At 34.5% G+C, this 25,580-nt stretch overlaps 1 protein-coding gene and 3 long non-coding RNA genes across 4 annotated transcripts; 3 read left to right on the forward strand and 1 right to left on the reverse strand.

Moving 5' to 3' along the window:
- Positions 1-1,581: 1,581 nt before the first annotated feature.
- On the forward strand, positions 1,582-2,734 carry LOC131647220 (uncharacterized). The gene is made up of 4 exons (XR_009297757.1): positions 1,582-1,852; positions 1,984-2,390; positions 2,522-2,591; positions 2,694-2,734. It is a non-coding gene; the product is annotated as an uncharacterized LOC131647220 (long non-coding RNA).
- Positions 2,735-3,055: 321 nt separating this feature from the next.
- Positions 3,056-4,029, forward strand: LOC131647221 (uncharacterized). Its single transcript, XR_009297758.1, has 3 exons — positions 3,056-3,157; positions 3,328-3,409; positions 3,902-4,029. It is a non-coding gene; the product is annotated as an uncharacterized LOC131647221 (long non-coding RNA).
- A 1,474-nt stretch (positions 4,030-5,503) lies between these two features.
- Positions 5,504-8,702, reverse strand: LOC131647222 (pentatricopeptide repeat-containing protein At5g40400-like). The gene has a single exon (XM_058917132.1). The coding sequence runs from the start codon at positions 8,600-8,602 to the stop codon at positions 6,728-6,730; it is 1,875 nt and encodes a 624-aa protein (XP_058773115.1). The 5' UTR covers positions 8,603-8,702; the 3' UTR covers positions 5,504-6,727.
- Positions 8,703-8,899: 197 nt separating this feature from the next.
- On the forward strand, positions 8,900-10,332 carry LOC131647223 (uncharacterized). Its single transcript, XR_009297759.1, has 3 exons — positions 8,900-9,100; positions 9,238-9,529; positions 9,640-10,332. It is a non-coding gene; the product is annotated as an uncharacterized LOC131647223 (long non-coding RNA).
- The last annotated feature ends 15,248 nt before the right edge of the window (positions 10,333-25,580 follow it).

Here is a 25,580-nt window from a genome sequence, read left to right on the forward strand (position 1 = left end):
GCCGGGGGGTAAAATGGTATTAACCCTTAAATAAAATTGAGTTTGGTAAATTTTACTTATATATAAAAAAAACTGATCTAACGGTGAAGGCGACTATTTATGTAGAAGCTGACATATACAACAATTATGCCAATTATCTTTATACACATCTACAATTTACATATTCAACACCCTTCCTTTTTATTTTCTACACTCTACATCATCTTTTCTCTCTTCTACCTAATAATTCAACACTCATTCAACTTCAACTTTTACTCACTATAATGGTTTTTGTTTAATAAAATTCAACACCCTACCCCGCCACTTTTATTTCATATTTTTATTTTCTTTTATGTTTTTGTAATTATATATTAATAACAATTGTCGATTGAAATTAAATTAAAATAATTAAGACTTAAATATTTTATTTTAATTTTTTTTCCTAATTTAATAAATTTTTTTCTAATTTTATATTCTTAATTTTTTTTTATTTGCAAGTAATAAAAACGAGATACATGGATAGTCATTATTAAAATAAATAAAACTACAAAAAACTTAAAATACAATACACTAAACATTTGAGGCTTTTCCGCCGAATAGGAGTTGAATCCTTTGTATTTAGAGTGGCTCCATGACCACCGCGCATGCCACCAAGAGCCGTTTGTGTAGAAAATTCAGGATATTTCATCAAGTCCAACATTAGAAACATTTTTATTTCCCGTTGAAGTAGAAGAATAATAAGGTAGTGCTTGAGATGAATATGACATCATAGATCCATAATATGGACCATAATTTGGATTAGATGACGACATTATGAAGTTTGGTATATTTTGGGGACCTTGTAAGTTGGAAGATTGATTTTGAAATATATAGTTGGGATTTGGGTAGTTGAAAGGATAATTAGGAGAATTTTGGTTGTTAAAAAAGTTATTGTTGGGATCCATTTCCCTAAAAAGTTGTTTAGAGCTACAAACAAGAATTTATTGGAGGCTAAATAGAAAAATTAGACAGAAAAAATGAATTTTTTTTCCTTTGTCCAAATCAAATAAACCAAGGGTCTATTTATAAAAAAAAAAGAATTTTAGTAAAAATAAAAAATAAATAAAAAATTAATTTATTATAAAATAATTGTTCCAAATAATTATGATGAAATAAAAATCTAAATAATCAAACTAACCAATAAGATTTTGCAGAGTATATGAGGTGGTCCCCACTAATTTCTCATTCAACATGTTGAATATATATTCAACACCAATTAATCGACATCATATTTAACATTCTATTTAACATTTTATTCAACAAACCATTGAAAGCATTCAACAATTGAAAAAATTATTCAACACCCCATTGTAAGGGTGGACAAAAATCCACCGTCCGTTAATAACCGACCGACCCATACTACCCGATTGCTTTCGGTCGGGTCAATTTCGGGTTCACGGGTCAAACGGATTGGCCATTTGGTTTTAAGTGGATAGAAGCGGTTCGGTTCAGATGGAAATATTGGACCCATCGGTCACCGAACCCGACCGAATCCAATTAATATACTCCTATATTATCATACTTTACTCGTTTTCCTTCTCTCACTCTCTCATATCTATTCATTCTCACTATCAACACACAAAAACCCTAATTTTTTTCTCTCACTTTCTCACTCGTATTCCTCCTTCTCTTCTCCGCCGCCGTGTCAATCTTCATTCATCCTTCATTGTTTCACCTTTACCTCCTTCTCTTATCATAACCGCACCACCTGTTTACCTTCATAGTCTTCTCATACTAATGTTGTCTTCATAAATTGTTTATTTTCAGGTGTTGAAGTGATTTAAAGCTACGAGAGGTTGTTATACTATTCTGATGAAAAGAAATCTTACAAAAGGTTTGTTTGGTTGATTTTTAATTTTTGTACGGGTTGTTATTTAGGGTTTATTTAACTGTGTATCTCTAAAAGTGGTCTAGAGTTAAAGGTTCAACTAAGGGTTTTGATTTTATCTGTGTTTTGATTTTCAGATTCATTTAGATCTGTTTTGGATGGGTTCAACTAAGGTTCAACTAAGGTTCAAGTTTCACTAAGGTTAAGTGATGGGTTTTTTGATTTTCAGATTCATTTTGATCTGTTTTGGATGAGTTCAACTAAGTAATGGGTTTTTTATTTTCATATTCATTTAGATCTGTTTTGGATGGGTTCAACTAAGGTTCAAGATTCATTAAGGTTCAACTAAGTGATGGGTTTTTTGAACTTTAAGATAAATTTAGATCTGTTTTGAATTTGGTTGTGTTTTGATTTCTTGACTTCTTGTTCTACACCGACTTGTATGAAAAAACTTGAAACAACTGCAGTATTTTATTTTCAGGTGCTTGGCTGACTTGAAGCTATCATATGTGGTTCTACTTTGATGAAGTTAATCTTACAAAAGGTTAGTTGTTGTTGATTTTTAATTTAAGGGTTGTTATTTAGTTTTTTTTCTCTATAAGTGATGTAGATCTATGGTTAGCATTTGAGTTTTTGAGAACATTAGGATTAACTCAGATTTTGTTTTGATTTTAGTTGTGCTTTGATTTTGAGATTCCACAGAGTGATGTAGTGAAGGTGTAGTGAAGGTGATTCTTCTTTCAAGGTAATAGTTATTAAGGTTTTGACATTAACCTTTGATTCTTATCTTTGGCAAGGTTTTGATTACTCTCTTGATTTTTTTCTATTTTGTTTAATCTTATTGCAGCATATCTCCAAAGTTTCCTGAAATTATAGATTTTGAAAAGGTATTGATAAAAACTTAAGGCCAAGAAGTATTCTAATTTCGTTGTCTAAGATTTTTCCTATTTCTCTGTCTAATTATAGTAAAGTTCATTTTCCTTTTCTTGTTTGGAAAACTGGTTTACTATCACAATTTCATAGTTTGATTAGTGTCTTGTTGTATATGTAGGCTGGGTTGCAAGAAGAAAGATTTTCTGGTTGAGAGCTACACTTTATTCTAGTAAATCTAACTTTTATACAAGTAAGTTTTGCTTACTGTGATTATAGTTTCTGTTTATTATGATTTTGATGGATCGAGTGATTTGTGTTTCAACTAACAGGGGTTCTGTTTATTGTGATTTTGATGGTTCAAGTGATTTGTGTTTCAACCAACAGGGGGTCTAAAAGCCTAAAGTTGTTACCTTTGAGCATTTCATATTTATATTGTTGGTATAGAACTATACTATTCCACTGGAAATGTTTTTGTTTCATTGTTTATTATGATGTTTATTATCATGTTCATATTATCATGTTAATAGGATGTATGAATTGTTTCTTATGCTTGATAATTATTATGGTCTTTCTAAATTCTAATACTTTTCCTGTCATTTCAACTGCAGAAAAATATAATATCTTTAAGCATGTCCTCAAACTAAAACTGAAGAAATCATCACAAATATTTTCTATGATTGTGTTGTTCAGGTAAATTCTAATCTACTTGTTTCTTTGTTTGTATTTAGAGTTTATTGATAATACTTAGCAAAATCAACATTAATTGTTTTATGTTAATTAAACCAATAAAAATGTGTTCTTTTTTGATAAATCATTCTCTCTTTTTATGTGTTAATGTATGATTTATGAGAATTTATTGAACTTTAATGTTATTGATTCAAAATATTATCATTTCTTCAATACTAAATTTGCATTAATAATTATTTTTTTGAATGTTATTGAGAATTGATGAGTTTTAATGTTTGAGTATTGATGGGTTTTATTTAACTTTGAATTTTATTATTAATTTTATTCATTTATTCTATCAATTTATCATTAATAGAGTTCTATTTTTTTTATCAAAATGATAATTTTTATTATTATTATTCACACTTTTGTTTTAACTTTTCTTTTAGTTTTATTATAAATTTATCATTTTTGTTGGCTGACTATTATTACTTTTCTTAAATGTTTGTTTGACAGGTATAACATAAATATAATAGTATCTCAAAGATGACAGGAGGAAGTATGGACATATCACATTTTATGTCACAGAAGGATAGATATTCAATTTAAATGTTTATTTAAGTTGTAATAATAATATATGTGAAACACTTTATATTGTGTTTTTACTATATTTTTTAATGTTTTAATTAAAATAATTTTAGTAAAGATTTAAGTTAGATAATTTTATATTGTTATATGTAAAAAACAAAATATAATAATTTAAATTTTTTAATATGGTAGTTAAGTCAAGATAATATAATTATAAATTTAAAAATAGGAAAAATGAGTTTAATTGGGCTAGAAATAAAAACCGGCCCAACAATTAACTTAAGTTAACTTGAAAAAATAGAATTTATTGACATTGTTTTGGGCTTAAAAATCAAATTGACCCAATATAGTTAACCGAAAAAAACCGATGCTGCAAACCGATCCGTTTTAAACCGAACCCGAAAAAACCGAAGAGAACAACGGTCGGAAGTTGGGCCTAGCCACCTCACCCGTGGATTGGTTCGGTTCAGTGGTTTGGGCCCGAATCCGAACCGAACCGTTGTCCACCCCTACCCCATTGCCAATGGTCTTAGTCTCTACGTTCAATCATACATTATAGTATCATCACATTGAAATAAGGCAGCAGAAATTCTACATTACCATCACATACGTTATAGATGTACCATCAAATTTAAAATATTATAGAACCATCACATTGAAACAAGGCAACATAAATTCTACATTACCATTAGATGTACCATCAAATTTAAAATATTATAGTCTCTTAAACTATTTTTTACTTATTTAGATTTGGGAAGATTTGGATGGTAGGGATTTTTATGGGTATGTGCCATAATTCAAATCCACCCACCTAACTCAATTCAACCATTATTTTTGTCCAACGAGTTATGTACGCGTTCAACTCAAACCTATTGAAACCAATTATTAATTAGTTCGAGTAATACAAACCCAACCTGTTGACATGTCAGACTATTTTTATTTAATTTTTTATAAACTATTTAATACAATGCTTACCATGTATATCTTTTAAAAATAATTATAATATTTATTAATTATAAAAATCTAACTTTAAATTTGTGAGATTTAGATTGAATTAAGAGAATGGTAATCAAAATTGGATCAGATCAGTCGGTTCAATCGGTTGGACAGGGAACCGATACCCTAACGGGTCTGTTTAGACTTGAAAACTGGCATGCAGAAGAATCAAACTTTAAACCAGAAAACCGGAGGTTTAGACGATTTTTAGGGTTGGATCGAATTTTATTTTTGATTTATAAAAATGAGAGTTGTCAATAGAGGCCACTATCCTTGGCGCTCCGGCCGCTAACTCCTCTATAGCGGGTCACGGATCACGGCTCAATCCCGGACGGAGCGGTAGATGCCGTTTTTTTTTCTAAACTTTTTTCTCTACATATTTTGAAAGGAAAGAGTAGAAAGAAGACAAAGAGTAAATAGAAGACAAAGAGAGAGGATAAGTAGTACAATACACCGATCAATGATATAATTAAGATGTTGTAACGTCCACCTGAATATTAAAATGTAATGTTTGATTTATGTTAAAATCCCTTCCGTATTGTTGATTTTATACTATCAATGGTAATTTTATTTTGTCAACATGCTGCTTTTTGTTTCTATTTTTTTGCTTCTGCTTCAGTATGCTTCGGAAATACATCATCGTAAATTTTACAAAGATACATCTCCGGAATAAAACGCAACACAAATTTAAGGTCTGACTCGAACAAACTAATCAGTATGTATTTGGTGCGTCCGAAGATGCATTTCAAGAATCTAAGAGACATTATTATATTTTCACGCAGTGCACTAGAGATGTCTAAGGTGCATTAAGAACTAAGACTCGATTCAAAAGCTACATATTCCTTAAGACTAGAGTTTTTAAGAACTAACAAAAAAAGAAAAAGCTACTAACTTCAAGCAACAAACTGAAACAATAACAGAGAACCCTTCACTCAATGAACAATATTCTTGGCAAATTTAGGCATCCGGAGATTGAAAGTCTTCTAGTTCTTTGAAGAAGTTATTCAGCCTGAGTATACTCTACCAATATGCATGGAGTGCGGTGGGTTTTAACAAGTGTCCAACATAGAATATCTTCCACTTCAAGCTTTCCTTCGACTCTTGCAAACACATATATCTTCCACATATTCCCATCAATTTGCATCAATAAATTAACAATCCTATAATATTTATATCAGGCAATACTCTCACCAATTCTTCTTTTCATGGCAACATCAGTGAGCAAGGAAATTAGTATACAACATGATATACTAATGTAAGAACAAAATCAAATGATTCGTTCATGAGACAATTTTTGTTCTCTTGTGTTTATTTGGTTGCAGTAGAGTTTCCGTGAACACTAATTTGCATATTCAATTTCATACATTAGACTTTGAAGTAATGTATGGATCATTCATACCCCTAAGAGTCTCAAACCTTGGCAATGGCATACGCTGCTCGTTGCGTTCGGGTTCTTCAATGGTGACCCGAGCTTTGCAATCATAGATCAATTTGAACACATACTTGGACCAGATCAGACTCATTCAAACATTCAAAGAGTCTCTATATTTATCTTGGATTTATCAAACGGTTGACGTGTTTGCAGTAGAAATTGCGGCAGATAATTTGCTGGTTATCTGCTGAGGAACCCAATCCTTAACTGGCTTGGTTCTTCTTTCAGAAGGATTCTCCAAGTGCTTAGATATTTATCATATCATCAATTTCGCTACCTTCTTAAAATGAGGTGAGTTGTCGAACGCGGCCTTATTTTGGGACAACTTAGACTTCAAGCATGTTGTGGTCCAATTTATCGTCGTCGAGTTCCATATCTTTCTGCAATCCTCGGATAACATACTTGCATGTTAAACTATTTGGAACAAAACCTATCTTGACAAGCTTATCTTGAAGTTCCATCAACTCAGCCACATTACCACCCTCACAAAAAACTTTAACAATCGCATTGTAGCTAACGGTATCATAAACTTGAAACTCCTCGGCAAAAAATTTCAACAACGACACAGCTTTTTCAACATCATTTTCTTCACAATAACCATTTATTAATGCTCTCTCTATTTCTAAATCGGGTAAAATACCAAAACTAACCATTTCTTTCAACAAGCCTTCAGCTTCTGAAGTCCTTTTTAGTCTACTCAAGCAGCTTATGATAGCTTTATAGGTAGTGAGATTCAGTTTCATACTCTTTTTTGTCATCTCGGATTTCAAAATCAGCGCTTCGTCTACATTATTGAATCTACATAGAGACTCTACAAGTTTAATGTAAGTACTCATTTCAGGCACATAACCGTCTTGAGATATCCTTATCAGAAAACTTCGAGCCGCAAATGGCCGACCTTCTTTACACAATGCAACTAAGAGATAATCATATAAATTTTCAGGAATTGCAACTCCAAACCTCTGAAGTTCTGCAACCAAATTCAATGCCGACAAAAGCTTCCCCTCCTTTGCATATCCTTGAAAGACAATCCTACACGTGACACTGTCGGGACGAATCCCGATTCCTATCATTTCGTGCAATAGTGACCTACACATTTGCATCTTACCTTCTTTGCAATAACCGGATACAAGAGTATTATATGACACAATGTCCGGATCAATTCCTTTCTGAACCATCTGATTAAAAAGCTGATGAGCCTCCTTGGTCTTCCCTTCTTTACAAAGACCATTCATCAACGCACTATACGAAATCAAATTAGGAACCACGCCTCTAATGCACATAATCTTGTAAAGATAAAAAGCATCCTCCAACCTTCTTTTCCTACAATAGCCATTAATTAGTGTGTTATACGTAACCAAATCCGGTTCAAATCCTTCCTCCTCCATCTTCTCAAGAAATCCGTTCACTTTATCGGTATCTCCATCTCGACACAAAACATGCGTCATAATATTGAATGTATAAACATTCCTATGTAATCCAAGTCTTCCCATTTCTTCATACACTTCCCAACATTCATCAATATAATTAAACTTCACCAAACCATTCAACAAACAATTACAAGCAACAACATTAGGAACAAAACAAGCCTCAACATTTTTCCTAAAAGTTTCCAAACCCTTCTCAACCATACCTAACTTCACATAAGCCTTAATAAGCATATCAAATATCACAGGATTCCAATTACAATCCTCAGTGCAACCAATCAAACTCTTATAAATATCCTCATCAGGAACATTCAATTGTATCAATTCAGACAACAATTTCATAGCTTGAGAGAAAACTTGAGACCAAGCAAGAATGTGAACAATTATGCAATAATTTTGCACACTATGTGTGATACTCAAATCGTTTTTAACCCAATTGAAAAATGTGAGTGCTGAAGAGTGATCAGATTGGCATCTAAGCAAAACCCTAGAAATTTCATGGGAACCCAGGTGAGGAAGAATCTCTTTGATTTCGTTCTGAAAAAGGGAAAGATGGGAACTTTTCTGCTTGAGGAGTGAAGAAATGAGGTTTACAATGTTGTTGGGGTTTTGGGTCGGTGGAAGAAGATTGTAAAAAGGACTTGAAACTGGTTTTGAGTCAGAATCATGGAGAGTGATTAGAGAAGAGGACGAAGAAGAATAAAAGAAAGAAGAGTTTTTAGTGAAAATTAAGTGAGAAAGGGAATAGATTGAATTTGAGGGGCGAGGAATCATGATGACGAAGAAGAAAGAGCATGGAAGTGAACAACGTACCAGGCTGTGGCAGACAAGGCGGTCGGAGAAAGACGAAGTTGCAGTGTAGAACGTTGTTTGATGTTTCAATTTTTTTATTTTAAAATTATTTGAAAAACAATCTGATTCATAAATAATCTACTATCTACTATCTACCCAATACTAATAAATTGACCAAAGTGACTATTTTACCCTTCTACCAAAAACTTTTTCCCCTTGCAAAAGGTTGTTCCAGTAAATAACAAATTCAATAATACAAATGGCCAAACGTGCGGTTCTCATTGGTCTGTATTCCAAAATCTCTGTACTTGCCACCCACTTTTTGTACTTCCCTCAACTCTTTTTCCTCCAAACAAATACACGCCTTTGCATGTAAAATAGAAGCAGCTCTTTCTCACTCTTCCTTTTCAAAAACCTGCAGATCTGCATTACTCTCAAGCACCGGATAATCTCCAAACTCTTTCGTTTTCAAACGCTCAGGTATCAGTCTTCCAGCCGTTTCTTCGCCGTATCTCTATCTCACGCGTGTGATTGCCTTTGTTTATGTTGTTTTTGCTGAGCATTTTATATCACGAACCATTATTCGATCTTATTTTTTTTTTATTTCTAATTTGCAGGAATAGCCTGGTTTGAGCGTCGCTACATCCATATATGCAAAATGTGAGTTCCTCTGTTGAAATCGATTTCTCATGTTTTTCCTTATTATTTCTGAATGTTGAACTATTGAACAACTGATTTGTGTATCTTACAACATGAGTTTCCTTTTGTTTTTTATTAACTGTTGTTCATTTTCTTTGATAACTGTGTTTCTTTTTGCTACTTTTTCATCTTATGTACTCTATGTTCAAAGCCTGGCATCACAGTCGAGTAGCTCTAAAGGTCCTAATTGGCATCACAGTCCAAATCAAGGTTCGACTTTTCTTGCTTTTAGTTATATGTTATATATGCCTATTTTTCAATTTTATATACGCACACCATGTGTTTGATAAAATTCTGGAAAAGACAAATATGATTGACAGTGATTATGGAATCCCTTGCTTTCGGCAATGAACGTTGGATCCTTTGCTTTGATTGTGTTAGTGACAAACTATGCAGTGCATGGTTCAGTTCGTGTTCAAGTTCTTGGATGGATTTGTGTTTCTCAATCTGTTAGTGTCTTTGCAGCACCACAAAGAGTGTTGAGTTTAGGGCCTGGATAAATTTTTCTTCTCACTTCAGCCAAACCAGGTAAAGTATAGGGCCAGTTCACTATGACAATGGGAGAAGCACAAAAGATAATTATGATGCAAGAGTCTTTCACTAAAATATTGTTCCTCTCCCTCTTTTGGCTGTTTTTATGGTTTGGTTTTTTATGTTTTAATCACTTTTCAAATAAGTTGTTTTCAATAATTTATTTTCACAGTTAACCAAATAAGTTGTGTTTAAATACCAATGCTCTGATTTTATGTATAAGCTGGATTTCACCAGTAGCTCTACTTTTGATTCTTCCATCTTCATACGACATTGACTGTGTTATGGTATAATGTTTTCAACTAATGTTATACTTTTTCATGGTAAAAGCTAACACATGGTTTTCATTAGAGAGTCTATAAGTTGTTTTGTTATGAAATGTATAAGCTGTTTTTGTTTGCATTTCAAATCCCTTTTGCTTTCCATCCTGAGAATGCTAAACATGGTAAAAGCTAAGACATTAAGTTGTTTTGCTATCAAATGTATAATGTAACACCCCATATTTTCTAAATTTAATTTAATTGGAAATTAAATTATTATTTGGAATTATTCAGTATTTGGTGGAATTATTTGGAAGGAAATATGAGATAGGCTATTAGGCCAAGCGTGGTGTTAGTAAAGAGGGGGTGCTATGTTAGTAAAGCCCTTTACTAACTAAAATCTATTTTTCATAAAAATAAGGAATTGAGGAAAAAAGGAAAATAGATGTGGAAGAGGACAGAAGAATAGAAGTGCTGATACGTGAAAGAGGAACAGAAGAGGAAGAGGGCTAATCAAGATCCTTGGCTAAGGTAAGGGGGGACTCTTCCGGTTAATTCCTATTATGTGATTATGGGTAATGAGATGGATTAACGTATGATTCGATTCGATTTGGTATATTGGGATTTGATATTGTTAGGTATGTTATGATTTGGGATAATTGATGAATTTGTATAGATTGTTGGTTATTGATGTGTTGTTTTGATGTATAATGATGTGTGATGAGAAATTCGATGATTATATGCTTGTATGCGATGTATGGAGTCGTTCTTGGGTGAAAAGGATGTGAAATCGCAGAGTCTGAATGCAGACCCGTAATTCTGCAAAATCGCCAGGTCGCGCCGCGAACCACTGTTTGCGCCGCGAACCGTTGGGCAGAAAACCAGGAAGTTGTGATACGCTCAGGTCGCGCCGCGTCCATGTGTTGGCGCCGCGAAGGCGTAAGTTTTTCTCGTTTCGCGCCGCGAACCCGGTTGGCGCCGCGTGCTGTAGCGATAATTGTTTTCTTTGAAAAATGTAAAAATGTGTAACTTTCAAACCGTAAGTCCGTTTTAGACGCCGTTTTGGACGTTGTTCCTTAAATTGAATGTTCTACCATATAAAATAAATATAACAACAATAACTTGATTTTATTTTGAAAAGTATCGTTTTCTCCAAATATGGTTTATTCTTGTTTTGTATATTTGATGAGGTGCAATGATGGGTGCTGTTATAATGTGATTTCTTCTGCTTGTTATGCAAAATGGATGTTGTTCATGGTAAATATGGTTATCATGTGTTTTGATGAATGATGATGTAAATGCTCTGTTGTTGTTGGGCTGATTTGTTGTACTTGGTACACGATTGTGAGGGGTGTCATTGTTGTTGCACTGTGTGGTGAATGTTTTATCTGTTATGATGCCGTGGTTGTAAACGGTAATTGATATACATATATTGTTGATGTAAAATATGTATTTATTTATGGTTGAGAAATAGCATAACTGTGTGTGGCTATTGATTATCGTGGTGGTTGATGATTATGACATTTGGTTGTTTAATGTTGATGATGAGCATGTTATGGTTGATACATGCATTTCATAATCATGTTGTGGGCTGTATCCCTTATGGTGGTGGGACAGCGGTAGCTAATTCCCATTGTGTGGAATTGGTGAGAGAAGTAGCCGAATCTTTATGGTGGTGGATCGGTGAGATGGGTTATCCCATGTTTGGTACCACATGCATATAGTTGCATTTGCATTAGGTTGTTGTGTATAATTATAACATGAATGGAAGATTGTCCAATGTTATAATATTTGATGATGGTGTAATTGTTATGGTGTTGTCTTTTGGTAATGTATTCTATTATTGTGTGAATTGATGAATAATAGATGTGAATCTGAATATATGACAAATTGGGTGAATGATATATTATGATGTTTTGTTGCTTATGAATGCATAACATTGATTAATTGAGAATGAGACTCACCCTTACTTTGATGATTTCAGATTGACGAGTAGCGGCTTTTGGCTCGGTGAGGATTAGCTCATGAGTCAGTTTGTTTAGTGTAGCGTCAGGTGTCATGCTCTGATATTGTAACACTGGGGGAACGTTAGATTAGAGTTTATGATGATACTCTATCGTGTTGTTGTTATTGTATTAGATTATGTGGGATATTGCATAGATGATGTTATGCTTATCCGTATGATGAATTTTCCGCTGTGTAAACATGAGATTTTATGTATTATGGTGAATTGTTCCTTAGTGAAAGCATGACAATGAACATATGATGAATTTGTTTTAATTGGAATTGTGGCACCCTTGTTTTCATGTTTTACTCTGAATTATTTTATTAATTTCCGCGGGGTTTAGAAGGGTGTTACAATAGTGGTATCAGAGCAGGTCGGTCCGTCCGGCCAATTGTCGAGTCAGTTGAGTTGCACGACAGTTGTATATTGTCGGTGTTTTACCCCTTGGTACACGACATGTGAGTGAATCACTGTCGATACTTGTTTGTTTGTTGCAGGTGTTGGTTTGAAACAAGTGGGGGAGAAGCTTCGCTTCTCGGTTATGTTTCAGTTGTAAGAAAATTGATTCAGTAGGCTGTTGTTGGCAACAGAGCGAGCGTTGTCGGAGTTTGTTGTTTCCCGAGTTGAAGGTGACTTGGAATTAAGACTTCACTGGGAATTGAGTTGGAACATCTTGAAGGGAGATGATTAGAAGTAATTGACAGTTATTGTAAGAGACGGAAGAATTAGAAAGTTGCGATGTGTCAGCTCTGCTGGTGTGCTGCGAAGCTGTCAGTTGAGTAGCCTTATGACTCAGAAGAGGTTCAGCTGCAAGTTTGCGAAGAGGATTGATATAGTAATGTTCCAGAAATTGCGTTTCGGCGATGGGGAGTGTTGCTCAAGTTATAATAATGTTTGGAAGTGAAGAGATATGATAAGGGGTTGTTTGGAATGTGATAGAGTTGAAGAGAATGAGTTTTGGAGAGAGATTTTCGTAAGCAAAACGCAGGAAAATTGCTGAATAGCTGCGGAACTTCGAAAATTCATAACTGGAGTTCTGGACATCCGAATTGAGTTCCGTTTGAAGCGTCGGAAAGCTAACGAGATGAACCTTGTTATAAAAATGGTTGCAGCAGTTGTAACATAATTAATTGTGACAAGATGACGTTGGAAAGAGGTGAAGTTACGGTTACTCTTGTTCTTATAACTAGACTTGTTTATTGGTACTGCACGGGATGTCAGTGTCAGTGTTGAACGGATTGAAGGAACGATTAGAAGGTTGTTGAGAAGTGATTTTAAGAATGGAATATGCCATTTGAAGAGATTTGAGAATACCGTATAGAGAGTGTCGGGGCATGATGTCGGTGTTGGATTTTCGGACAACGATTGGAAAATTCATATCTTGAGTTCCGAGTGTCGGATTAACGTGCCGTTTGAACCTATGAAGAGGAGGGATTATGTTCTACATTATGGGAGAGTTATAAATACAGTAGAGGTGATCCTATGAGAGGATATTCTGAATTCAGTTAAGGAAGCGTGAAATTTGTTGAATAGGAATGCCTACTACCGTGATTATTCGAAACGGAGTTGAGTAAGACATGTTGTTGATGAATAAGTCGATGAGATATTCGGTAATAAAGATGATTTGAGTACCGATGGATTTTAGTGAGAAGCGAATTAGTAGTAAAGATGGAATAAACTTTAGAACTATTGGAATCGTATTTGTGATGGCAAGGTAACGATAAGTATAAAAGAAGAATTTTAGAGAATTTCTGACACTTATTGAATGTAAGGAAGACCTTGTTGAGATGTTGAGTGGGATGATATTTGGGCATGAAAGATGTCATAGAATTTGGAGCAAAACCACGAGTTATGAATGTTGAGTTACTGCTTGAGTAGGAAGTCTTTAAATATGTCGGTGCTAATGGTGAATGAGTTGGATTTGATTGGACAATTTTGAGACTTGAGTTGGTATGTGAAGGCACTCCTAATAGTGTTAGATTGGGTATGCTAAAGATGACTAATGGCATTCTTGACGAGATTAGAGAAGGTCAGCAAGATGATGTGAGTTGATCGATAAGTTGACTTTGAATTACCAAGGTAAAGGCGGTGAATTCAGAATCGACGAGAATAATATAATGAGGTTAGTGATCGGATTGTGTTCCTGATGTTTGGACTTCGGAAGAATATTCTAGAAGAAGGACACCATAGTGAATTATTGGACTATGACGATGTTAATGAGTTTGGGTGCAAACTCGGAAATGGACACTATTATGTAGTAACGACGGTTTATGCTTAAATATGATTTTCAACTAATATTGACAAATTTAGGACTTGATCACCCTAAATCTCTTGTTGGTAGTAGACGGAAATCATATAGATGGGATGAACTTGTTTTGTTACCTTAATGGTATAAGTTGTGATGGATATTAAGCCGTGAGGATAATCACTCACTATGTTGTGTGAACTTATGAAGAAGTGAATATGAAAGAGTGCGACATGGTGGATGATGACTTAAGATGGGTAATCAGAGTCGCGCAGCGAAATTGTGATGAGGAGTAGTGTTATGAGTACTACTCGCGGAAAGTAAGGAATTAATATGTCGGAAGCCTACATAGAGAATATGTATTGAGCTATATGTTGGATTTAGAATTCAGTGGATGTAAGGATGTCGTGTCGGAGAATTATAACTCCTTTGAATAATTGCCGAGATGATGAATATGTTATTACGGTTGTGCGTAATTAACGAGTACGTATTCGGCGGAATTAAAACGAAGAGTTGATGCTATGTGACGTGTGATATTTTTGTGTTGTTGTCAAGGGGTTATTGTAGATTCCATATATAATGAGGAATTATACTCTATGAAGGGAGAAATTGATTTAATTCTTAGAAAAGAGCGAAACTCAAGTTGAGTTGTTTTGTAAGAAATGGTGTATTGAGGATGACGAGCGTGATTATAATTACTTGTGTGTGCACTCATTCCGATGGTTGGAATGTTTAATAGATGAAGTAAATCAGGAATTTGGTTTTTGAGTACGAGTAAGTATTGATGAGTGGTGGATTAGTACCATGAATGATGAAGAATGATTCTTGAAAACGAATGAGTAAAGAGAGTCGGAATTAGGTAAAACTCAGAAATCTATTTGGTATAGATGATTGTGATGAGTAATCAGAGTATTGCGAAAGAAGCGGAATGTAAAGTACTGGATAATTGATGGTGTGACTTAAGAGGAGTCAGATAATTGGAATTCAATAGTATGGAAATATGAGTATTGAGTTTCTTGAAGGAAGCGGTAGGTGAAAAGTGTAAGTATTGTTTTATCGCTCAGATGGAAGAGTGTATCTGAGGTTGGTATGTTGGTAGATGGAATGCATTACTGCATTGTGGATCAAGTGTGATCATACTAAGGATTGTGTAATTGTATTACCCAGTTGTTGAGCGTATTGTATAGGTTGTACCTATGTTCTGTTGTTGCTAATCTTTTTGGAGATATAGCGGGTGGTATACTTTGGATAGTCAAAGGTGACATAAGAACTGGGATTTGAATGTGTGAAACATGCTTCCTGTTGGTTATGTCAGATGGATTTTGAGGATTGACTGATGGTACTGTTAATTGGGAGCTGGAGAGTCAGGTGAAGGACTCTTATACGAGCTGGTTGCTTGAAGTATGTTTTCGAGGACGAAAACTCTTTTAGTGGGGGAGAGTTGTAACACCCCATATTTTCTAAATTTAATTTAATTGGAAATTAAATTATTATTTGGAATTATTCAGTATTTGGTGGAATTATTTGGAAGGAAATATGAGATAGGCTATTAGGCCAAGCGTGGTGTTAGTAAAGAGGGGGTGCTATGTTAGTAAAGCCCTTTACTAACTAAAATCTATTTTTCATAAAAATAAGGAATTGAGGAAAAAAGGAAAATAGATGTGGAAGAGGACAGAAGAATAGAAGTGCTGATACGTGAAAGAGGAACAGAAGAGGAAGAGGGCTAATCAAGATCCTTGGCTAAGGTAAGGGGGGACTCTTCCGGTTAATTCCTATTATGTGATTATGGGTAATGAGATGGATTAACGTATGATTCGATTCGATTTGGTATATTGGGATTTGATATTGTTAGGTATGTTATGATTTGGGATAATTGATGAATTTGTATAGATTGTTGGTTATTGATGTGTTGTTTTGATGTATAATGATGTGTGATGAGAAATTCGATGATTATATGCTTGTATGCGATGTATGGAGTCGTTCTTGGGTGAAAAGGATGTGAAATCGCAGAGTCTGAATGCAGACCCGTAATTCTGCAAAATCGCCAGGTCGCGCCGCGAACCACTGTTTGCGCCGCGAACCGTTGGGCAGAAAACCAGGAAGTTGTGATACGCTCAGGTCGCGCCGCGTCCATGTGTTGGCGCCGCGAAGGCGTAAGTTTTTCTCGTTTCGCGCCGCGAACCCGGTTGGCGCCGCGTGCTGTAGCGATAATTGTTTTCTTTGAAAAATGTAAAAATGTGTAACTTTCAAACCGTAAGTCCGTTTTAGACGCCGTTTTGGACGTTGTTCCTTAAATTGAATGTTCTACCATATAAAATAAATATAACAACAATAACTTGATTTTATTTTGAAAAGTATCGTTTTCTCCAAATATGGTTTATTCTTGTTTTGTATATTTGATGAGGTGCAATGATGGGTGCTGTTATAATGTGATTTCTTCTGCTTGTTATGCAAAATGGATGTTGTTCATGGTAAATATGGTTATCATGTGTTTTGATGAATGATGATGTAAATGCTCTGTTGTTGTTGGGCTGATTTGTTGTACTTGGTACACGATTGTGAGGGGTGTCATTGTTGTTGCACTGTGTGGTGAATGTTTTATCTGTTATGATGCCGTGGTTGTAAACGGTAATTGATATACATATATTGTTGATGTAAAATATGTATTTATTTATGGTTGAGAAATAGCATAACTGTGTGTGGCTATTGATTATCGTGGTGGTTGATGATTATGACATTTGGTTGTTTAATGTTGATGATGAGCATGTTATGGTTGATACATGCATTTCATAATCATGTTGTGGGCTGTATCCCTTATGGTGGTGGGACAGCGGTAGCTAATTCCCATTGTGTGGAATTGGTGAGAGAAGTAGCCGAATCTTTATGGTGGTGGATCGGTGAGATGGGTTATCCCATGTTTGGTACCACATGCATATAGTTGCATTTGCATTAGGTTGTTGTGTATAATTATAACATGAATGGAAGATTGTCCAATGTTATAATATTTGATGATGGTGTAATTGTTATGGTGTTGTCTTTTGGTAATGTATTCTATTATTGTGTGAATTGATGAATAATAGATGTGAATCTGAATATATGACAAATTGGGTGAATGATATATTATGATGTTTTGTTGCTTATGAATGCATAACATTGATTAATTGAGAATGAGACTCACCCTTACTTTGATGATTTCAGATTGACGAGTAGCGGCTTTTGGCTCGGTGAGGATTAGCTCATGAGTCAGTTTGTTTAGTGTAGCGTCAGGTGTCATGCTCTGATATTGTAACACTGGGGGAACGTTAGATTAGAGTTTATGATGATACTCTATCGTGTTGTTGTTATTGTATTAGATTATGTGGGATATTGCATAGATGATGTTATGCTTATCCGTATGATGAATTTTCCGCTGTGTAAACATGAGATTTTATGTATTATGGTGAATTGTTCCTTAGTGAAAGCATGACAATGAACATATGATGAATTTGTTTTAATTGGAATTGTGGCACCCTTGTTTTCATGTTTTACTCTGAATTATTTTATTAATTTCCGCGGGGTTTAGAAGGGTGTTACATATAAGCTGTTTTTGTCTACTAAAGTTGGTTAACCTGAGTTAGTATTTAACCCCATTGAATATACAAGTACACTGCAAATATTTTCTGGTTTCAGCTCCATGTAACTTTTCCATTTGCTAATTGCTCTTACCTTCTTTAGGTTGGAAAAGGTAGGGATGTTAGTTTAAACCAGACTGCCCTCTTTGAAGGGAAAGTAGCAGATGGTAATGGAGAGCAAGTGCTTAGCATGGATATTTACAGGCTCGGGCAACTGTTTGATTTAGCATTGACAAGTTTTTTTTTGTTCAACCCGCCTTTGTTTTAGCTATATTAGATGTTTAATTCTCTTTTGAACAATGTTTCTGTTTTTTATTAATGTCAATGGTAGACATAATGTCACCTAATGTTGTAATGATGCTAGCATATTCTATATAAGAAATTGTGTTGAAATATTCAACTTTAATCAGCTTCATTAATTGGATGGTGATATTATTCACCTTTTTGTTATATCGAACCTTTCCTTTATCAAGTGTCATTATAGTTTTAAATCATAACAATAAACTCCCAAGACTTTTTAAAAAAACAATAACTGCAAGAAAGAAAGCACACTTCTGACCATTTATAGTGCAAATACACATGCATATAACAATTGAAAAATAATACAAAATCTCTACATATCCAACAAGTTAAAGCTTTTAGTAAGCCTTAAAGGTTCTTTTGCGCAGTCTGTACAACCACACTAATCATAACAGGAAAAGGTGAATAAAATGTCACCACTGGAGCTTGAAAAAGTTGGAACTTAAAATATGATAGTGCTTTTGTCAAGGGGTCAAGGAGTTTATTTTGGGTATAATCTTCTGTCTTTGACATAACATTTGAATTAAAGTAAAACAAAGTACACGAATGTGGCAAATTACAGCCTTTTATTGAGGAATGTGCCCATCTTTCAGCTTACTTCCTGCAAATTTCGTAACAAGTATGTCCTTGGGGAAATCATCTAATGCTGTTGTTCTCAATGTTTGGCAGTCATGTGTCTTGTCACGTACAAGCTGGAGATAACCTATTCCTTTGGGGTAGTTCGGTGGATTTTTGACCTACATGCCACCCCTTTGAAAATTAATTCCTGAAATGCCACCCCCCCCCCCCAAAATTATATCCCAAAATGCCACCTTTTTGGCACTTTTCAGACTTTTGCAGTTTCTTTTTCTACGCAGCAGTTGGCCGCCGTTTTGAATGGAGGCCTTATAAATCCCTTCATGTGGCCTCCATTTCAAAGGGAGGCCACCTATTATTTTTTTTTCGTTTTTTGTATATTCTTTAAATTTAAATGTTTTTAAATTATAGTTAATATTAATAATGATTAAATAATTATAATTTAATTATTTAAATTATAAAAAAATAAAAAATTAAATTTGTCAATAAAAATTAATTTATTTAAATACATAAGAGAACAATAAAATTTAATAAATATTATAAAATTAAAAAATTGTTAATAATATTTCCCGTCAAAAATATAGGTAGAAGAGGTATGATCTTCTATAAATAGAGGTATGTATGTGAGAGTTGAATTATCAATTATTGTGTTGTGGTTACTTTCAACAGTTACAAATCATGTCTGTTTGGGCTGTAGTGTTTTTTGAGGAAGGCGAACACATCAGGGTATGTCTGAACCCGCGTTGGAATTTTAGTAGAGTTGTTAGAGCCATCAACACTGGGTTTCGACAACTTGACGGTCCTACCCGCAAAGTTAAACAAATAGATTATCGTTGTCCATACATAACCTTGACGGATGCAAGCCCAGAAGGAACGTACATGTATTATTGGGATCGTGTGAAAAATGATGTTGATGTGGATCTAATGTTTTGGACATACAGTGGAGAAGTTAATCGTGGCGTTCAAGATCCACTCGTTCTAGCAGTTATACTTGAGTAGTTTAAATGTTGTATGTTGAGTGAGTCCCAATCTGATGTAACTGTGTTTGAAGTATGTCTTTTGCTGTTTTGATTATGTTGTTGTAATCTAATTTTAAATCGTTGTGTTGTTGTAAACGTTATTATGATGTTAGTAGAAGTTGAATATTCTAATTAGAGTTGTCATTGATGTTGAAAGAAACTACAAGGCAGTGATGAAAATAAATCAACATAAAAACTTAAACACAACTAAGACGATGGTCTAGCTCGGTTTGGACATGTTTTGCGATAAAATCCGAATTCGCGACAAATACCACATCTTCTTTTTTCCTTCTCATAATCATCCATTTCTGTTCGTATGCGGGTACTGTTTGGGCGACCTTTCTTTCGTCTTCTCATGGCGTCATTGTGGCAAAGAGTGTCTCCTTCGTATAGAGGACAATCAGCCTCAGTCCCCACCCCTATGAAACTTTCTTCGTAGACCTTAAACATGTTAACGACCTTGAAGACATCAGCTATATGCACAGAATAGTCCTGATGTATGCTCGCGCATGCTGCAATGACATGCGAGCAAGGCACATGAAATGTTTGAAATTTTCCACACTCGCAAGTTTGATTTTTAAGGTCGACGTTGAAATGACGAGTAGGTCGACACTCATTATGGTTCATAGTTTCCTCCACCAAGAAACAGAACCTTAGACGATCAAATTGCCTAACATGATGACTACTTGCTTTGGCAGCCTCCTCTTCAACACCTTTCAAGCAACTTTTGGTGTGTCGTTGTCCAGAACCCAATTTTTTTGTCCATTCATGCCCTCTTCTGCCAAATAACTCACCCATCCTAAAGTATGTAGATCTTACCAATGCTGTAACGGGTAGATTACGAGTGGCCTTCAAGACTGAATTCATTGACTCTGCCAAGTTGGTAGTCATGTGACCCCACCGTTGCCCTCCATCAAAAGCTCTGCACCATTTTTCTCTTGGAATATTTTCTACCCAGTTGTATGCATCCATATTTGACATACGTATTTCACCCCTGTAGTAGTTGTAGGTTGATTCAGTTAATGCATAACCTGTAAGTGAAAATAAGAATATTAGTTAAACAAAATATTTTTAAACAACATTATCAATTACAAATAAACCCTTGGATGTTGAGAATTACCCATGTTAACGACTTTTTTGCGAAGCTCTTTGTCTCTGATCTCTCGCATGAAGTTCTGGGCTATATGTCTAATGTAATAGACATGCGTAGACGGTGGGTATTGCCAGCCATTTTCCGGGTTATCATATGCGCTTTTAATGGACACATGTCTGTCTGATATTATACAGATGTTGGGTTGCGGCGTAACATGCATTCTTAGATTCCTTAGAAAAAAACTCCATGCATCACCCGTCTCACCCTCAACCAATGCAAAAGCTATTGGAAAGATGTTCCTGTTTCCATCTTGTGCAACAGCTAGTAACAGGGTTCCCTTGTATTTTCCGTACAGCCACGTCCCATCAACCTGAACAACGGGTTTGCTGTAAGCAAAACCCTTGATACATGGCTGGAAGGCCCAAAATAGATGATGGAAAATTCTACAACCATCAATTTGTGTCCCGTCATCTGATAATGCCGGTAGGGTCTCTAGATCGATTACGACACCTGGCAAATAATATTTCATGACCAATAACCACTGCGGAAGGTCGTTGTAGGAAGTCTCCCAATTGCCATAGGTAGATGCTATTGCCTTGTTCTTCGCAATCCATGCTTTTTTGCAAGAAATCGTGTAGTTGAATTTCTCACAAATATGAGCAATAATGTGTTTAACCTTCAACGAGGCATCCTCTTGTATGAGACGTTTGATGTTGTCACTGATGATGTTTGAGTTTAGTTTTTGATGTTCCTGAGTAATTACAACCGAAGTGCATGTGTGTTGTCCACTTACCTTTGTGATCATCCACATACCACTTTTTTCCCCAAAGTACCTCTACATCTGAACGTGCAATCTTCATTCTTACACTTCACTATATATCTTTTAGAATCAGACTTATAAACTTCATAATCAAGAGAGTGTTTTATGTGGTACTGAGCGATAGCAAACACACACTCCTCTTTACTTGTGAATTTCATTCCAAACAAACCACCTTCAATTTGCATTGGCAGTGGTGTTTCAAATATTGAACCATCATCTTCCTCATCTAAGCTGACATTTCTCATGTGAAGTGGTGGATTATACAGATCCATAGGAACCTGTTGTTGCCCCACATCCATTTCATCACCCGAATCTCCACTATCGCCACTAAAAAGATTTTGAGAATTTACGAACCTGATTTCCTCAGCATCGTTGTCGTCTCCAACCTCTTCGTTTGGGAGAAATGGCTCGTTTTGTGTTATGGGGGTGGTGACATTGGAATGATAGACTCCTGACTCATATAATTTTGGGTTTGAGATGGCTCAGCGTGATACATTGGTTGTGTTTCTTGATGTGCCTCCAGAATACACGCATATAGTTCAATAACATCTGAACAATCATACGTAGCGTGACAATGAAACATAGACCGAACATCGTTGTCATTTTCGATCTTCGTGGTTGTATAGGACATGCTACCGTCAACCGCACTAAAAAAAGGATATCGATAAAAAATGTCGGTTACGATCATTTGAAGTTTATTTTGGATACGATCTTTGAGATGAGAAAAATTGGCGTTGGGGTTGATTTTGAGTGTTTGTGAGTTTGTGTTTTGAAATACGACCCCAACATTGATGTCGGGAAAAATTAATCTGTTGTAGTGGACTTGAATGTTAAAACTATTTGGAGACATTTTTTTTCCGGTGTCACAAAATGAGACTGGTTTGAGCTTAATATACACAATGGAAAAAAATAGAAGACTACAAGTGACCCAAGCATGGAAGACACGTGGGAATTTTGCATGTCCCTCCCTTAGCTTGAGGCCGCCGTTTTGAATGGAGGCAATGTGAAGGGTGTGGCCGCCATTTTGAATGGAGGGCACCTATAGCATGTGACCGCCATTTTGAATGGAGGGCACCTATCTAATTCAATTTTGTATAAATGCAGAGATGCTGCATGCATTCTATTACACAATAGTTCTCCACATGGCTCTCTTTATTGGAGTAGTGCACATTATTGCTCCGAACTGTTCAAATGATATTTTTTCTGGTAATATTATATTTGATCCTATATCAGTGTGGTTGATGGAGTCGTTCAATCTTTCTGACATTAAGTCTCAGATACATCAAGTCACTGCAATTGACAGAGAAATTGTTGAAATTTGCTACAGAAAACCCTATTTGAATTCAAATGGGTTGTTGTTATATTCAGAGATGAAGATCAGAACTGATGAAGACGTACGTGAAATGTTTGCGAATTTTTTATTTTTCATCAACATAGGTCCTATGGAATTGTATGTAAAATTTCGTAGAACAGTTGAAGAAATTTTATCAATGTGTAAAAATCCTAATTAATGGATCTAACCAAGTGCAATAAATATGTAACCATATTATTAAATATTATAACTTCACAACCACCTACCAATTTCTTCTATAAATAGGTAGTTGAGATTTCATTTTCATCATCACAATCTCAACCCTCTCATCACTTATCTCTTTCCTTGAAATTCTTTCTCTTCATATAAAATGACTTTCTTCTGGTTTGGTGATAAACATAGGGGAACACCCGAACATGTTGCGGTACTGATTTAAATATATTTAGATTCATGTTTATATCAATGTTTATGTTTATATCAATGTTTATATTTATATATTTAGATAGTGTTTTTTATATATTTATATATTTATATTTATATATTTTTATTTATATATTTATATATTTATATTTTTATATTTATATATTTTTATATTTATATATTTATATAATTTTTTTATACTCTCATCAATTATGTTATATATTTAACGTACTCAACCTTCCTCTTCCCAAATGCCACCTACCCAACCACAAACATTCAACAACCCACCATTCGCACAACCCTCATCGTCCAACATATACGACCAACCAACCCAAAATTACCAAACACAACAACAACAACCAATACAATTCATGTATGAACATACACAAGAACAATACCTCCCTCCACCCCTCAAATACACTCCAATCTCTAACCCCAACTTCAACCAAACGTACTCAACTCAACATCCATCTAGCTCAAATTACTCTGACTGTTATGTTGCGACGGTAGACTCCACTCATCTCACCTCAACAACACATCAATCAACCACCACCTTTCCAACAAATATGGACTTCGAAAATTTCAACCCTTTTGAAATTTTCCCAAACGTAGTCCTTATTTGTGATACATCTTCATTCCACCAAACATCTACCCCCCCTCCCATGCCGACCGCAGAAGATCAACAACCCCGCCGAAGCACGCGTACAATTATACCTACAATGTGTTATACCGGAACTCACATGTTTCTACAACCAGAAGATCATAATCGTGGCGGACAAAATTAGTTTTTTTTTCATCGCATTTTCATGGTGTAATATTGTGGAATAAAAATTAATAAAATTAATTTTTACTTTTAAATTACAATTATATTATTATTGTTATTAAATATAAATTAAAAATATAAATTTATATATTATAATTATATTATTATTAACTATAAATTTAATAAAATATTTTAAATAAATTAATTTTTATTGACAAATTTAATTTTTTATTTTTTTAATAATTTAAATAATTAAATTATAATTATTTAATCATTATTAATATTAACTATAATTTAAAAAACATTTAAATTTAAAGAATATACAAAAAACGAAAAAAAATAATAGGTGACCTCCCTTTGAAATGGCGGCCACATGAAGGATTTTATAAGGCCTCCATTCAAAACGGCAGGCACCTGCTGCGTAGAAAAAAAAAACTACAAAAGTCTGAAAAGTGCCAAAGAGATGCCATTTTGAGATATAATTTTGGGGGGTGGCATTTCAAGAATTAATTTTCAAAGGGGTGACATGTAGGTCAAATATCCTAGTTCGGTTAACATGTTGTAACCAAACATTTTAAAAAAAAATATACTTCCTAACTAAATGCTAACACTACACTTTTAATTAATTATTCCAAAATTTGACTTTGTTTCAATTTGACATTTACTGATTGTACTGCCACGCTGTTCACCAAACAGAACTCAACAACCACCCTTTGCCTCCAAGACATTTGTTCGTGCCACTCCTTCAACGAGGCAGAAAATAAAGTTTATTATGTAAGATAGAAGCAAGCTTTGCGCTATTCACCAAATTACAAATGTTCCTCAATTTCTCAATTTTTTTTAATAATCATTTAACCAAACCTATGATGTAACTTTACTGATATTGGAAACAATGTTCCTCAATTTCTTTTAATAATTATTTAACCAAATTACAAATATTTTTTTATTGGTCAATTATTTAAAAGTGGTTCTTTATTAACTAATTAATTAAGATAAATATGTAACATGCATAAACAAATTTTGAACACGTAAATTATTTTGTTAATAATTTTTTATAATACATGTGATCAATGTTTTTATTTGAGATTAATGCATAATATGTTTCCCATTCATATTACACTAAACTAAATCCATAACAGCATGTTTTCAAACATTGCATTTCTACTCTCTCGGTTTCACCAAGTATATGAGTAGCCGTGTGGACAGCTACAACCTACTATATTGGGTTTCAAAACCAGTCTTATCTATGTACAAAATCGTTTGACTATAAGGTAACTTTAATGTACATGGTCTAATTTTTCCTGCC

This window comes from Vicia villosa, linkage group LG2 (assembly GCF_029867415.1).
Source record: "Vicia villosa cultivar HV-30 ecotype Madison, WI linkage group LG2, Vvil1.0, whole genome shotgun sequence".
In the NCBI taxonomy this organism is placed as follows: Eukaryota; Viridiplantae; Streptophyta; class Magnoliopsida; order Fabales; family Fabaceae; genus Vicia; species Vicia villosa.

Bases quoted from the DNA above. Each gene is read 5' to 3' on its own strand.
- LOC131647222 (XM_058917132.1), bottom strand. From the start codon at position 8,602: ATGATTCCTCGCCCCTCAAATTCAATCTATTCCCTTTCTCACTTAATT.